General features: G+C 34.1%; 1 protein-coding gene across 1 annotated transcript; it reads left to right on the forward strand.

Moving 5' to 3' along the window:
- The first annotated feature begins 7,200 nt into the window (after positions 1-7,200).
- DEFB113 (defensin beta 113) lies at positions 7,201-8,163 on the forward strand. Its single transcript, XM_047732614.1, has 2 exons — positions 7,201-7,258; positions 7,973-8,163. Exons 1-2 carry the CDS (start codon positions 7,201-7,203, stop codon positions 8,161-8,163), a joined length of 249 nt encoding a protein of 82 aa, XP_047588570.1.
- The last annotated feature ends 9,165 nt before the right edge of the window (positions 8,164-17,328 follow it).

Here is a 17,328-nt window from a genome sequence, read left to right on the forward strand (position 1 = left end):
TCTGGGCACCTGGGAGGCTCAGTTTGTTAAGTGACTGCCTTTGACTCAGATCATGATCCTAGGGTCCTGGGATCAAGCCTCACATGGGGCTCCCTGCTCAGCCGGGAGTCTGCTTCTCCCTCTCTTTCTACCTGCTGCTCTCCCTGCTTGTGCTCTCTTGCTCTCTCTCTGTCAAATAAATAAATAAAATCTTTAAAAATAAATAAATAAATGTTCAAATTTCTGACCCACAGAATAACAGAATGTTACTATTAGGGAGTGGAACCCAGAAGTACAGATTTTTCTTTTTTTTAAATTATCCTAATGATTTAAAATTTATGACATTCAGAGAGCCATGGATTCAACTAATCCTTCTGCTGATTCTGGGCATGAATTTGCCTTTTAGTTTTAGGGTCAGTCTGTTGTCTACCATTTACTAAAGATTAATAGCTTTAGTTCTGTGCTATAAACAGAAACGTAAAGAAATTAAAGAAACTCAGTATTGCCTTTCATAGATTTGTTCATTTACAAATTTATTGATCTAGCATAGCAGGTAAGACCTTGGGTTCAAGAATCAAATTGCTTTGGGGTCTAATACCAGCAATGGAAATACTAGTACAGGGATTTTAACAGGCTACTAAATGAATACCTCTACGCCTTTTTTACCTTGTTGTGCAATGACCTTCAGGTTGGTGTTATGTTCAACAGAAATCATAAATGAAAAGCATTCAGGCATTACCTTATATTTAGTAAATGTTCAATACAGATTCACTACTACTTATTGAGCACCTAGTAAGAACCAAGCCCTTTGTTAAATATAAAAAATAAAATGGAAAGTGGAATTGTAAAGGATATCCTTTGTGTACAGTCTACCTACTTTCTCAGAATATTTCTCCCATGACTGTCCTTTATACAAGCTGTATACAGAGGGGTAAGTCATAAGTACTTTTTAAAGCTTAGGAAGAAAGACCTAAATTAGTTCCTGTCATCCTCTTTCCTACCCACCAAAAGGGAAAGAAATGGATAAAAAAATCTTTGTGAATTGGTCTTTCATCCCTTAGGATTAGAAACTGAATTGTGTATTCTGACATTCACTTTCTCAGAAGTGCTATTTTCCAAAATTTTTAGATAGGTAAATGATAGATACTACAATTGCTACTATAACTTTATTTCAATCTCCATTCAGTAAGTGTAACTTTATTTCAATAACTTTATTTCAGTCCCCATTCATATGAAAAATGCCTATTCTATCCTAAACTCCACTGCATAGCTGTCAAAATCCCTGCCCCATGGAGTTTGCATTCCAGAGAGAAGTTAATGATAATATTAATAGTAATAATAACCATACCATAATATATGGGTAAATAATTAAAGAAGCCAATAATGAACAAACTAATTTCAAATGAAGACAAATGAGGAACACACCCCCTACACACACACAAATTGGAATGAAGTAAGAGTCACTATTATTAGAATAGACAGAAAAAAAGCCTTCAAAATGTCTGATAAGATTACATGTGACCATCAGGGACCAGAATAAAACAAATTCTGGGTAAAAAGGTGGAGGACTTGAATGATGTGATTGAAACGCTTGAAAATGAGTCCTAAATATCACATATCAATACATAACACACACACACACACACACAATCCTTCTGAACAAAAGAGAACATTATAGTTAGGTGAGTTTAAAGTACCATGTATTCAGTGAGGAACTAGTCTTCAGCTGAGTAAAATTAAAATTGACACAGAGAAGTGGATCATATGCAAAATATGCAAAATGAATATTAATGGCTATTGAATTTATAACCTATACCTTAAAATTCACTCAGATGTAAGAAGATGAGGCAAATAATAACGTATCACAGTAGATAATCAATACTCTATTTTCAAAATTAAAATGTAATACTTTGGGACACCTGGGTGGCTCCATCCATTAAGGGTTTGCATTCAGTTCAGGTCATGATCCCAAAGGCCTGGGATTGAGCCACCTGTTGGGTTCCCTTCTCTGCAAGGAGTCTGCTTCTCCCTCTGCCCCTCCCGTCACTCATTCCCTTTCTCACTCTAAATAAATAAATAAATAAATAAATAATTTTTTAAAAAAATATAATACTTTAACCACCACATGGATTTCCTTAGTGAGATAGCTCACTGATACATGATACCAGAAAGTAGTAAGAGTATTCTGACAGTTGTAGAATGCCATTGTTCTGAAACCACTAACCAAATACAGTCTAACAAACAAATATATTAGTGGGAGGCACCAATAACAGCAAAAAATATATTTTCATTAAGTAATTATTGCTTAAACATCTACTACACAATGGCTACTGGGCTTAGTTTCAGATTAATATTTCTAAATCACTGTATAAAAAGCTAAAACAATAATGGGCCCTACAGACTTTGCTATGGTTCTTTTATATTATCTCTTTCAATATTGATTAATCTATACATTTCCATGCCTCTCTCCTTTACCTTCTCTTCTTTGTTCCTACTACCCAAACTTCACTTACACCTAATATCTATAGCTGTGAGCTCAAAGACACTTTTGGAAGTGTGGGTTTTAGGGGCACCTGGGTGGCACAGTTGATTGAGCAACCAACTCCTGATTTCAGTTCAGGTCCTGATCTCGGGGTTGTGAAATGGAGGCCCATATTAGGCTCTGCACTTAGTGTGGAGTCTGCTTCAGATTCTCTCTTGCTCTGCCCCACCTGCTCATGCTCTCTCTCTCTCTCTCAAATAAATAAACAAATCTTAAAAAAAAAATGTAGGTGGTAGCCATCATCCTACCTACTGGAAGAGGTAATTCCTAGAACCTAATAACTTATATAAACATACCCATTGTACTGATATTTTATTAGTAGTTAGTACTGGCAGCAGCAGTAGTAGTAGTGATTAGGCAGATACATTTCACAGTCCCATAACAGTGTGATAAGACTGTAAGCAACTGGCTCAATATTAATTCTTTTATGAGTGATTTTTTTAAAAAAAGATGACTCATGAGTAATGGACTAGTACAAAAAATACATTTGATAAACTATAAATTTGTCCCCCAGATCAAGACAAAGCACACAAGTCAATAGACATTGGATGACATTATCCCATGAGACCATACATTCTAATAGTTATCTTTAAGGTTGGTTTAAAATTTAAGGTGTGGGGCACCTGGGTGGCTCAGTGGGTTAAAGCCTCTGCATTCGGCTCAGGTCATGATCTCAGGGTCCTGGGATCGAGCCCCACATTAGGCTCTCTGCTCAGCCGGGAGCCTGCTTCCCTCTCTCTCTCTGCCTGCCTCTCTGCCTACTTGTGATCTCTCTCTCTCTCTGTGTCAAATAAATAAAATCTTTAAAAAAAAATTTAAGGTGTAAGATTTATTATAGAGAATAAACTGATGGTTACCAGAGGGGAGGTGGAGGAGTGGGTGGATGGATTAGGGGATTAGGGTGAAGGAGGGCACTTGTGATGAGCACCAGATACTGTATGGAAGTGTTGAATTACTATATTGTCCACCTGAAAGTACGATTACATTGTATGTTAACTAACTGGAATTTTAAATAAATAAATAAAAATTTAAGGTTTATATTATTTCCTTTAACACCCATGTATGACTTAAAATAGAACAATAGCTACACATTGCACCAGAGCTCCCCAAGAGGACTTGTTTTTGACCCATCCTCATTGAGAATACATAATATGTGATGTTCTCCCCTACTCCTTAGGATGTCAAGGGAAACTAAGACTGAACTGGAAAGATTATTGTTGGGAGGAAAGGAAAGATCGGTTTCTGCTACTCTCCAAATTTTCTCTAGAAACAATCTCCTAGGACTGTTTTGTCTACAAAGTTTCTGTTTTCAGAGTGTCCTTAAACTATAAAAATAGAGTGAGAACAAATGAGTTGTAACATTTCTTTTATTTTGGAAAGCACATTTTCATGATTATATTATATAAATTCCTTTGTAACTCTAAGACAAGTATTCCAGGTGACTGGAATATGTAGTAACAGTAATGATTAAGAATGTGGGCTCTAACCATAGACCATGTTCCGTTTCAGTTTCACCACTTACCAGCTAGTGGTTGACTTTGTTACTTTAAGTAAGTAACTTACTTAAATCTTTCTGTGTCCATTTCCTTGTGCATGAAAATGGGGCTAAATATTATTACTACTTCACAGGGCTTTCATGAAATTTAAATACAAGGAACAGCACCTTGCACATAAGGAGCATGTAATAGATGTTTTGAAGGTGCATCAGGAGCAGGAAGGACAGAGCCTGAGCTCCTGGGACTCATGGTTTCTAAATATATGAAGCACCAATAATTATTAGAGCTTGCATAAAAGCTTTTTAATAGTGGAAGGAAGTAGAAACTGTAGCAGAAGTTCCAGCTGCTGATATCTCTCCAGTCTTTTGTTTTCTTAGTAATTTAATGTTCATTGTCCTCATCTGTAGAAAGATTTTATGATTCTGACCACTTTGAAAACTTCCCAAAGTGCCAATCAGTTTGCCACTGGTGTATAAAATTACTCCCATAATGTATTCTTTAAACATAAAGCTTTGCGGTCATCAGTGCATTCAAATAGTCAATTATTATTATTATTATTATTATTATTATTATTATTATTTAGGTTTTACTGGAAACTCCTATAAGGGAATAGTTTTTCTTTCCTTTCCTTCTTTTATTTTCTTCCCTTCCCTTCTCTTCTTTTCTTTTTCTTTTCCTTTCTTTTCTTTTTTTCATTCCTTTCTTTTCTTTTCTTCTTTTTTCTTTTCTTTTCCTTTTTCTACTCCTTTCCTTTCCCCTCCCTTCCTTACTCTTCCCTTCCCTTTACTTCCCTTTCTTGACCATCTGTCTTCTTATCATCATACCCTCTTCTGGCACTCTCAACATACAGGCATTAGCCTGGAAAAGCTCCCTTGTTAGGCACAAATCAACCTCAAATCCCGAAAGCCTAGCCATGCTCTTTTCACCAAGAACTGACAACTTCAAGGGTCCTTACCTATGGCTTTGAAGGGTATAATTATTAGCTATTCTCTTCTAACATTATAAAAAGGAAGTAACAACACTTTTTCATCTAAGAATCCAAAATTCTTACTTAAGTATAAATATTTTGGACCAATGCCATTTGGTTCCTACACTTTAGGTCAATTCTTTAACCTTTAAAAAAAAATTCCTGTGTATCTTCTCTTTCTCTTAATCATTAGTTGCAATCTCATTCTTGTCCTTTTTGCCACACTTTGTCTCTCTATTTCCCCCTTTAAAAGAGTTGAAATTAGTAGAAATCTAGAATCTGGATCTCTCTCAAGTCAAGCTCTAAAATATCAATTTTAAGCAATAAATCAATAAATTCTCTCCTGTGCATCCAGTTTGATTCTACTTATATCACTTCCTGGCTAGAACTGGGGTGATAATCATCCAATCCTTATCTTTGTTCTGTGTGATTCAGATGCCACTAGTTACAACCTTACATTTTAGCAGAGAGAGAAAAGAAGACCAACCAATTTATAAGTATTTGGCTGATATTCCAGCTTGATAGGAGTGCCTTATTTTAGACAGAGAATGGATACAGCTGCACTGAAGAAAAATGGGCCATTTTGTCCTAGGTCATCTTCTTATCCATGCCACCAGTATGCTAATGCTAGGCCTGTTAACTTTCTATAGTATTTCTTGTATCTGTTACTTTGCTGTACTTACATACAATAGGTTTTTGTAAGTCTGCAGCAGTTTAAAGTGTCTTTTTTTTTTTTTTTTTTTGGTGATTTTAGAAAGAGGATATTGAGAAAATAGATTTTCCATGATGCGGGTTTAATACATAAGCCGATAAGAATTGAAGCAGAGAATGAACAAAACTAGATAACTTCTTTTAAAATACAGATGATAGAATACCCTTGTAATTTGTTTTTCCTCAATGACAGAGGGAGTTAGAACATACATCATTAAGTTGTAAGGACATATCTTTTTGGATTTTCATGCCCAAAGTATTTATATTTATATGTCAATTACTTATAAATCCTCTTTTTGCATATGGTGTTTATTCAATTCTTACCTTAAACCCATGAATGTGGCTGGTCCTACCAATCCAGCCTTCAGAGAGAGCATCTTGAGGCTTAGTCAGGGAATATGTTTCTCGAATGTATAGCCAGTAAATAGAAAAGCCAGATGCCAAGATGAGTTTTCTGTATTTAATCCAATGCTCTTTCGACTTTTAACACACTGCTTTCCCCTATGAATGAGGTAGTCAGTCCTATGAATAAGTCATTACGTGTAAAGAATTACACTGATTATTCTTATAACATCACTATGGTAATTTTTAATGTAACCATCCCAAAACTACATTTTAAAATATTTTCATTTTGTAGAAAAATTGCATTGCAGGAACTGCCTGGTTCAGGCCAGTATACAGAGGATAACTTCACAGGATAAAGAGGCTTTTACTCAGGGCGCCTGGGTGGCTCAGTGGGTTAAAGCCTCTGCCTTTAGCTCAGGTCATGATCCCAGGTTCCTGGGATCGAGCCCCGCATTGGGCTCTCTGCTCAGCAGGGAGCCTGCTTCCTCCTCTCTCTCTGCCTGCTTCTCTGTGATCTCTGCCTGTCAAATAAATAAATAAAATCTTAAAAAAAAAAGGCTTTTACTCAGTTAGGAGGATGAAGAAGATGGAAGTTGAGAGATGGACTCTGGTATCACATTACCTTGGAGTCCACTAAGGTCTTCCAGGTCTTTAAGCTCTACCAATCACTACATGTCTGATTTGAGGCAATCACATAATCCCTTTTTGCCATAATTTCCTCAACTAGAAAAGAAGAAGTTCCTATGTCATAAAATTTGTCATGAAGATTAAGCTAGCAAATCTATATAAAGTGTTTAAAACACTGCCTGATACATAATTGATGCTCAAGAAAGCATGTGACTGACAATATAGCTGAGATTGATTGTGTATTTTCAATTAAAAAATTTAAAGACTTTCACCCTATTATTTGCTTGTCTAACTGAAACTGAGTTCACATTTGGCTCATTGAGGTCATAACAGAGCTAAGTCCTCTCTTCTGTTTGTTGCTATTACACAATACATTAATCTGTGCTCAATCTTGAAAGGCAGCATTAATCAGAATAGTAATTACCCTGAAAAGGCTATAAAAACAAGAGTTCATCTTTATTTTATCAAGGAATAGCACAACTCTCAGACATTTTGAGGTCTGCCTCAACTTCACTGAAGTAACAATATCAGCAATGAAGATATTTTGTATTTTCCTGACTTTCTTCTTCACTGCGTCTTGTGGTCCATCAGGTAATATTTGCTAATATGAAAAAGAAGGGAGGAACAAAATGTTTTTTATAAATGTTTTACTCTTGAAAAAAATCAAACAATTAAATTGTTGTTAGGAGATGCCACGTGAACCTATAATGCAAGTCACTCTATTTTGCATGAAAGAAGAAATGAGTGGAACTGATAGTTGAGAAGATAAGGGGAAAAAAATTCCCTGGGTGCAGAATTAAACCTTTTTGTTATTTTGTTTGATGAGACTATGACTTCTTACATACTTCCTACTGCCTTCTCATTTTAAATGTGATTTAATGAACTGATACTCAAGCTGTTGTCAAAATTAAGCTTTCTACAACTAGTCCAGTAGTTTGTGGGGTGAGAGAGTATTGGAGATGGATGATTATTTAGAACACAAAACAGGTAGAGTATTTTTTACACATTTTTTTCTCTTTACTCTTGAGGAAGCATGCACAGATTAGATATTTAATGATATCTATTTAAAAAAAAGTTAGTGGTCAAGGAACTATTATTCAATAAATAAGTATTTATATTGTCGCTATTTGTAGGGGATAAAATGTGAACTTTTTATATAATTGCCTGGACATAATTTTAGAAACAAAATGGTTTAACTCTTTACTTTAAACAACTTTATATGCTTATCTGTCTAACTATTATCTATCCACCTATCTATGCAAGGGGATTAAATCTGGATTTATGATCATAGATACTTTTTCCCAGTTTCACAGAAAAAAACAAAAGAAGATACAGAGAAAAAAATAGAATGTTACCTTGTTCGTGGTGCTTGCAAGACTTCATGCAACACTTGGGAGTATATATACAATTACTGCAGTACAGAGCCCTGCTGTGTTGTGCGGGAATACCAAAAGCCAGTTCTTGAGCCTGTCAATACCACAGGGGATACACTGTAAAGTATAAGTGTACCATACTACATAACACTAAATTGTAACATTACTATTAATAAAAATTAACTTTCTACTTTTCATCAATGTATTTTCGTGTGGGTGTCCTCTGGTCTTCTGGATTACACACTTATATCATGGAGATTAGTGAGTTCAATGTTGCGTTAGGTACAAGAGATGTAAAGAAGAGTGGGAGCTTATTTGTGAAATGGGCAGGAGTTCTCCCCTACCCACATTACAAACACCTTTCATCTTTAATGCTTCCATTTATCTCTGGCCTGTTTATGTGCCCTGGGCAGTAGCCTTGTTATTTTCATGTGATATTTTAGGCATCATTCATCAATCATGGTTTATGCTACCTTTCCATAATTTCAGCAAAATGTGCTTGAGTCTTAGACACAAAGTCATAAACACCTTAATCACCTAATAGACACTATTGGTGATGTATTTATGAGTAAGAACAATCAAGCAAAACTCAGCAGGGAGTAAAATGTGATGAGAATAAAGCAAGTTAAAAACATTTTTAAGGTTTTTTTTTTTTTTCTATCATAAAGTATAAAAATTTTGGAGAATCCAAAAATGTCCAAAAACAAAAAAAGACCATTTCTAATTCTAAAGCTAAACTTTATCATAATTAATTGTCAACATAGGCAGTCAATCTAAGGGTCTTCTCTCCAGGTCCTTAAGAATTTTATTTAACTTCTTCATCTTATAATTCAATATTTAATACTTCTGTCCTTATCTCCATCTTCAATGAACTCACTGTGCTTCCAGTTTTTCACATTCCACATTAATTCTACCATAATATTGCATTCATATTGACATAATTTTCTTGTAAATTATAATGTTTTCTATCCACAAATACTTGATGTGTAGAATTTAAAGTTTCCACTCAGTGCATTTATTTTTTATTTTTTTTTTTAACCTATAGCTACAGCACTGATTTGGAAAATATAAAAATTTAACTGTGAATTCTGATTTAGAGAAAATGTAAGAAGTTCAGTGAATTTGAGGTTTAAGAAGAGATGATAATTCCAAGTTTTCTTACTTGGATATATGCTAAACACTGCAATCATTCATTAGGAAATAAGCAAGAGACATAGAATTTTGGAAAGCAACATATATGGCATATCAAGTTTATACTTTTTAACTATGTACAGGTGTGAAGCTTAGAAAAGAAAGTTGTGCTTCATTTGAAGCACAAATATAGATTTCAGGAGCCATTAACTGAAGCAATGAGATAAAATCACCCAAATGACTACTACAGATTGATGAGAAGAAAAAAATGTCCAAAATTCTAAGGAAATAACATTTAAGTATGTTAAGAAAAATTAGACTCTATAAAGGAAGATAAGAAGGAGGAGTTAGCCAATGAGACCCCACTCCCAGTCTTCATGTCTTCCCAGATAAGTTTCCAGACATATAAGAAAAGAGGCAACCCATTCCTACCATACTCTGTGTTAATTTTTGACCCATAGGCTCAATGAGAATAATAATATGGTTTTGTTTTAAATCATAAAATTTCAGGGTAGTCCGTGGCACAGCAATATTAGCCAGAAGTGTATATAACTTCCAAACTATAGAAATTTTTAAAAAAAGAAAAAAAGAAGCAATACATAGGAATCATAGGCAGGACTTCTAAAATGATGGAATAAAGAGATCTAAAATTCTGTCACTTCATGAAAGCAGCAAAACAGTGGCAAGAAAAAAAAAATAAACATTTTAAGAGCTCTCCAAATTAACCACAAACTTGCAAAAATCCAAGGTGCATTTATTTATTTGTTTAAAAACAAAACAAAGATGCTGAATCTCGGGAAGAACAGCCAACTCTGTGGCAGTTCAGCTGCCCCATTATTGTCCAACTCTTGGTTCCACAAGTAGCTGTGACAAACAGCAGCCTCTCCATCAAGGTAGCTGTGAATGTACAAAGAATATCTGTAACTCAATAATAAAAACACACTAACTCTATTATAAAATGGACAAGGGGGTTGAATAGACATTTCTCCAAAGAGGATATATGGATGTTCAACAAGCACAGGGAAAGGTATTTAATCTCAAAAGCCATCAAGGAAATACAAATCAGCACTACAGTGAGTGACCACTTCCCACCCCCTAACTGTAATTAACACAAAGACACATTAACAAAAGTTGGTAATGATATGAAGAAATCAGAACTCCCATATACTGCTAGTGAGAATGTAAACTAGTGCAAATACTTGGGAAAATAGAGTGCCGGTTCCTGAAAAAAATTAAGCCTGGGATTTTCATTTGATTCTGCAATCCCCCTCGTAGGCATGTATGCAAGAGATTTGAAAAATGTCAACACAAAACTTGCACACAAATGGCCATAGCAGCATGATTCATAATAGCCAAAATGACCCAAAGGGAAACAACCCAAAGGTTTATAAACTGATGGATTGATAAGCATTATGTGGCATACCCATACAATGGAATATTATTTTGTCAATAAAACAGAATAAAGTACAAACTTGTGCTACCACATGGATAAAGGTCAGCAGACCTTTCTTGAGAAATAAACAAGAGTTCTACAGTAGAATTAAGAGTATAAAAGATAGAAATTTGGATCTTCACAAAGGAAAACAATTGAGCTACAATTTGTAAATTTGTTGGTAAATGTAAAATATTCTTTTCCTCTAATCTCTGTTAAAGACAATTTATTGCTTAAAACAAAAGTAATGATATATTGTGCAGTTAAGTGCATTGCAGAAAGACATGAATGACAATAGCCCAAACTATGAGAAAGGGAAAATATTAGTATAGGATTGTAAGTGTTACATTATAAGAAAGCTGAAGAGCTATATTATAAACTATTATATTATAAAAAGAGCTATATTATAAATAGTGAAGGAAAAGAGAACAAAGGCAGGGAGAACAAATAGAAAATAAAGAGGTGACAGTTTTAAACACAACCATACTATAATTTCATTAAGTGCAAATATTAAATGTAGACATACCAATTAAAAGAGAATGTAAGATAGGATATTATATATTTTTTTCTGCCTAACAAATTATTCCAAGAGGTCACAGTTTAAAAATCTTTATATCTCATAGATGCTGTGGGAAGGACTCCAGAAGCAGCTTAGCTTGGTGCCTCTGTCTCAAGGTCTCAATGAGATTGCACTAAAGCAGGTGACTGGAGCTATAGACATCCTATTCTCAACAGGGGTCGAAGAACCTGCTTCTAAGCTTGCTCATTTAATTGTTGCTATCCTTTGTTCTTGAGAGCTCTTGGACATAGAGCTTCAATTTCTTATAAGTTATTAAATAGAGGGTCATGGATTCTAACCATACCATCCAACCACATGGATTCTATGGCCACTCCATAGGGATTCTCACAGCATGGCACCTTGTTTCCCCCATTAAAAGTGATGAGTAGAGAAAGAGAGAGAGAGGGAAGGAACAAGAGACAGACAGAGAGAATAACAGACACAAAAACAAAGAGACACAGACAAAAAGAGAGCCCAAGACTATAACTACAGTACTTTTAAGTGGTTATAATAAAACATAAAAGGGGCACCTGGGTGGCTAGGTCAGTCGAACACCTGAGTCTTGGTTTCAGCTCAGGTCATGGTCTCAAGGTCAGGAGATCTAGCCCCTCACTGGGCCCCTGACACAGTACAAGTCTGCTTGAGATTCCTTCTCCCTCCCTCTCCCCGCTCCACTGCTCTTCCCCCCACCCCCTTGCATGCATACACAAAAGTACACACTCTCTCTTTTCTCAAATAAATAAATAAAATCTTTAAAAAATATAAAAACTGTTTCAAACCAATGATTTAAGCTTCCTCTTTAAGAACTTTAAAAAAAGAAATTAGAGGGGCGCCTGGGTGGCTCAGTGGGTTAAGCCGCTGCCTTCGGCTCAGGTCATGATCCCAGGTCCTGGGTTCGAGCCCCACGTCGGGCTTTCTGCTCAGCAGGGAGCCTGCTTCCTCCTCTCTCTCTGCCTGCCTCTCTGCCTGCTTGTGATTTCTCTCTGTCAAATAAATAAATAAAATCTTAAAAAAAAAAAAAAGAAAAAGAAATTAGAAAAAGAAGGGTAAATTAAACCTCATTTTATAAATTATATATCTCAATGAAGCCCGTATTTTTACTCAGAAGAATGGAAATAATAAAATAAGGTAGACAATTAATTAAATATAAAATAGAGGGCTGCCTGGGTGGCTCAGTGGGTTAAGCCTCTGCCTTCAGCTCGGGTCATGATCTCAGGGTCCTGGGATCGAGTCCCACATCGGGCTCTCTGCTAGGTGGGGAGCCTGCTTCCTCCTCTCTCTCTCTCTTTCCACTTGTGATCTCTCTCTGTCAAATAAATAAAATATTTAAAATATATATATATAAAATAGAAAAATAATAGAAAAAAATAAAAACAAAAGCTTTTTTTAAGAAAAGGTAGAAAACTGATTTTCAGAAATATCTAGTCAGATTGATTTAAAAAAGAGAGAAAAAGAAAGCACAAATGACCAATATCAGGAATGAATAAGAGAAATCACAACAGATATAAAAAACATTAAAAGAGCAGTAGGAGAATATAATAAACAATATTATACCTATACTTTGATAAATGTTATGAAAAGGAAAAATTCCTCAAATGATGTAAAATGCCATGATTCACTCAAGAAAAAAATTTGCATCTTGTATAATATTATATTCATTTTCAATAATGTCTATTTACAAATCTTCGCACATAGAAAATACCAGGTATAGATGGCTTCACTGTTGAATTTTTCAAAATATTTAATAATGAATGTATACTTATTATACACAGATTTCTTTGTACAATAGAATAGGAAAGAACATTTTCCAAATGATCTTAGGAGACCAGCATTATCCATACTAAAACTCAAAAAAAGAAATTTCAAGGAGAGGCATCTGGGTGGCTCAGTCAGTAAATGACCTTGTGGCTGAGGTCATGATCTCCAGGTCCTGGGATGGAGCCCAGGTCAGGCTCCTAGCTCAGCAGGGAGTCTGCTTCTCTCTCACCTTCTCCCTCTCCCCGTGCTTCTGCTCTCTCTCTTTCAAATGAATAAATAAAATCTTAAAAAAAAAAGAATTGAATGCACTTCGTCTAAGATCAGGAACAAGGTAAGCATAATGAAATTCACCACCTCCATTCCAAATTGTAAGAGAATTTTAGGAAGTACGATAGGAAAAATAAACAAAATCATATTGATTGTAAATTAAAGACAAACATTTTTATTTGACAACATGATTGCCTATAATGTAAATCTAAGGAATCTAAAAATGAAGGTAAAAGAACTAATTATTGAATTTAGCAAGGTTACTGATACAAGAAAAATATAAAAACTAATTAAATTTCTATAAACTACTAATAAATACTTGGGTGATAAAAATTTAAAGATACTATATATGAAATGATTTAAAACAGAAAGAAATATATCCAGTACCTCTCTATACAGTGGCAAGTACATTGCTGAGAAGAATTAAAGAAGTAAACAATGAAGAGATATATTTTGTTCAAGTATTGGAAATTTTAAATTGCCAAATCTCATCAAATAGGTCCATAGAATCAGTGAAAAACCCACCCCAAATTCCCCTGCTGGGTTTTTAAATAGGTATTGAAAATCTTACTCAAAAAATTTGTGTGGGAAAAAAAAAAAATTTGTGGAAGTGCACCTGGGTGGCTCAGTCAGTTAAGCTTCTGACTTTAACTCAGGTCATGATCTCAGGGTCCTGGCACTTGTCCCTCTCCCTCTGTATCTCCCCCTGCTCCTGCTTTCTTTCTTTCTTTATCCCTCCTTCTCTATCTCTCTCTTTCTGTCAAACAAGTAAGTAAATTTAAAAAAAAATTGTTTGGAAATTTACAAGACCAAAAATAACCATGATAAATTGAAGAATTGAGAACTAAGTTGTACAGCTGATATTACTTGATTCCAGGTTTTACTATAAAGTTTCAATAACTAAGAGAATTTGATATGGACATAAAAGAGAGAGAAAGATTGATCAATGGACCAGAATGTAAAGTCTTGAAACAGATGCCAATATGTATAGTCAATTGATTTTTTTACAAAATTGTTAAAGATATTAATTTGGATTATATTGTTATTTTTGGAGTTTCTACTCTAATAAAAACATTCTTACACATTAGGGAGTCACTGTCAAACAAGAAAAATACAATTCTTCCTTAACAGAGTTTTTTGTTTTGTTTTGTTTAACTAAAACTAGAGCCCAATTGAACAAATCATGTATAGATATCTAAGATTTCTGGTATAGGAACTTCTGTTCCAGGAAAAAAAAAATAATAATGTTTGCTTGGTTTTTTCAAGACATTGAGAGCTCTAATTCCTTCTGCTCACTAAAGAAGCCCATTCAACCTATATCCACAGACCTTACCTTGAGGATTCCCCGAAACAGAGGTTTTTTTGGGGAAAAAAAAGATTTGTCTAATAGTGAAGGAAATCCTCAAGAGGTATCTAATTCTTCATCCTAGAGCCAGTGCTTGGACAACATGTAAAAGTAAAGGCATGAATAACTAAGATAACACCACCAAACAGAACACTAGGTCCTGAGAAAAGAGTTCAAGGAAAACAGAATTTAATATGAACAAAACTCTCTTAAATATATTTGCAGATGGATTCAAGAAGATCTTACATCTACAAAAAAAAAAAAACAAAAAACAAAAAACAAAAAACAAAAAGACAAAAACAACAACAACAACAAAAACTGCTCCATGGCAAAAGAGCAATCATAGAAGAGATAAGGGCATTAACATCCTAAATATATTTGCTTAAAAAAAACATAGAAAAATTGAAAGGTGAAACATATTTAAATCATAAAATAACAACATAAATAGATATAAAAATAAGATAATAAAGACAAATCTATAGAGGAAAATTTCAACCCCTGACTAAAAGAAATCCCCAAAAAAGGTAAGGAGGGAAAGGCTTTATCAGGGAAAGATATAGAAAAAGAGAAGAAAACACATATTCCCAGATTTGTAGAAGCTCACCCAAAGGCCAGACAAAACTCATTAAAAAGAAGTTTACACTAGGAAATGTAGGAATCATAAGATGTGGGGTACAAATTATGAAGAGAATATCCTGTAAGTGTCTAGGGAGACACAAAAATCAAACCATTTAAAAGGACCTAGTCTAGTATTGAAATTCTAATCAAGAAGACTGAATGATATGTTAGTAATGACTTCACATGATTTTGAACCTATATTTTACATTCAATCAATCAGATATGAGGGCAGAATAAATATATTTCCCAGCATGGAAATTCCTGTATTTCCTATCTTTTTGGAGAACATTTCTGGATGGAGGGGGGAAAAAAAAGAGGATATGTGAGATCCAAATAACAGTAGATTCGGAAATTCTTAGAATGAAGCAGGGACAGGTATAGCCTATGATACTAAGGTAAACTTAAGAATGAGGAATGACCACCATTTATATTTTTCATCCATATCCAGAAGAAAACTACAGGAAAAAATATTTTTCAAAAACATCATAACCAAATATTAAACAACTAAAAGACTTGAAAATATTTAATTAAAAAAAGGTAAAAAAGAAGAGAGATGAAAATAAAAGAAAATAATAATAATAATAGTAAAATAATAGTGATAATTTACTTGACTTTGAAACCATTTGTCTTTGGTTAGCACATCAAACATATTAAAAAGGCAATATGGTCCATATTGCTATTTCTGTTACAGGATTTCAATATAAAGATTGTATGTCTCAATTCTGAGAGCAAATATTAACCTAGACAAGATAAAAGGAAATGTATGACAACAGGTGAGTGAAATGTACAAAGTGGGGAGGAATGTTGGAGGGAATGGCAAAGGGACTAATATCTTCATTTTAAATAGAGAAAGTTTAATGTCGTGACTAAGGTTGATGGGGGAAAATGAGATATTTAAATGTTTATAGATAACCTACAGAATTTTTGAAAATTAATATAACTTTCAAATATTTGAGGAGCAGAACAGCACAGGAGTGTAAATTATCTGAATCTACATTTTTCTTAGTGGAAATCAAAAGATACATTCTGTAATTGCTACACAAGGACAAAATATTAAGCTAGATCCCAATTCTTATGCCAATAATAAGGAGAAGAGCTAAACATAGGGAGGGTGAAAGAGGAAATTATTTCTATTATTACAAGGTCTTTTTTCAATATTTATTGTGTGCCTGTATTACTCTGATAAAAAAAAAATTAAAAATAGAGACTAATTGGGCTTTTCAAGTAAAAAGCAGACCTCCATAGCTATTCAAGTTGCATCTGAAAAGAAGGTAGTAAAAATTAATGACAAAAGTAAGGCTTACTATTTGTCCTTTGTAAATGAGTAATTTGGGGAAATCAATGGGATAACTGGATATAAGTAAGAATTTGGAATATATGGATGTATTGATGAATATGCATACCAAATTAGTGACTAGAATATATTCTGAAAAGTAACCAGGAGTTTAAATGACATGGTAATGTTCAGTTGTTTTATAACTAAAATGGTAAATATTTCTCTTAAACCCACTCCATACATACCCATTGTGTCAATGTTTAATTGATCACCGTCAATATAATGGTATCATGTGTGCAGTTATCTTCCACATAGAGTTTCCTCTATAAAGATCAATAATTTCAAGTATTTTCAGTTTGGGTAATTCTGCCCACAGCCTAGTCAATCGTGCAGAGACAAGTACACCAGATTAAAACAATTTCCGGATAAAGAGTCTTTCTTCCATTAGGAAACTATAAATAGTAATGTCTCTTGGCTTTTCAGAAAGTGTGCTACTCTTTAGATTTTGTTGCCAAATCTTTCAGCAGCTTCTTTCTGCAGAATGAAGATCATTTACTATCTCCTCCACTTTCTGTGTTATGTGACCTTCATCTTACCAGGTAAAATAGATGCTTGTTTATGTTTAACATAGAGCTTCTAGCTAAAAATAGAAAAAACAGATTAGAAAATAGAAAATGCAATTTCTTAACACAAATCAATTAAAGAATTCTCTTGATTGTGTTGAATCTCAGTTTCCTCATTTAGAATAGTGTTATACTAATGTACTCAACTCATTTTCTTTTTTTTTCTTTTTTTAATTAATTAACTTTTTAAAAAATTTTCAGCATAACAGTATTCCTTGTTTTTGTACCACACCCAGTGCTCCATGCAATCCGTGCCCTCTCTAATACCCACCACCTGGT

Source organism: Lutra lutra, chromosome 6 (assembly GCF_902655055.1).
Source record: "Lutra lutra chromosome 6, mLutLut1.2, whole genome shotgun sequence".
Classification (NCBI taxonomy): domain Eukaryota; kingdom Metazoa; phylum Chordata; class Mammalia; order Carnivora; family Mustelidae; genus Lutra; species Lutra lutra.

Coding starts and splice junctions, on each gene's coding strand:
- DEFB113 (XM_047732614.1), top strand. CDS start 7,201: ATGAAGATATTTTGTATTTTCCTGACTTTCTTCTTCACTGCGTCTTGT. Junction 7,259..7,972: donor TGCGTCTTGTGGTCCATCAG/GTAATATTTGCT, acceptor ACTTTTTCCCAG/TTTCACAGAAAAAAACAAAA.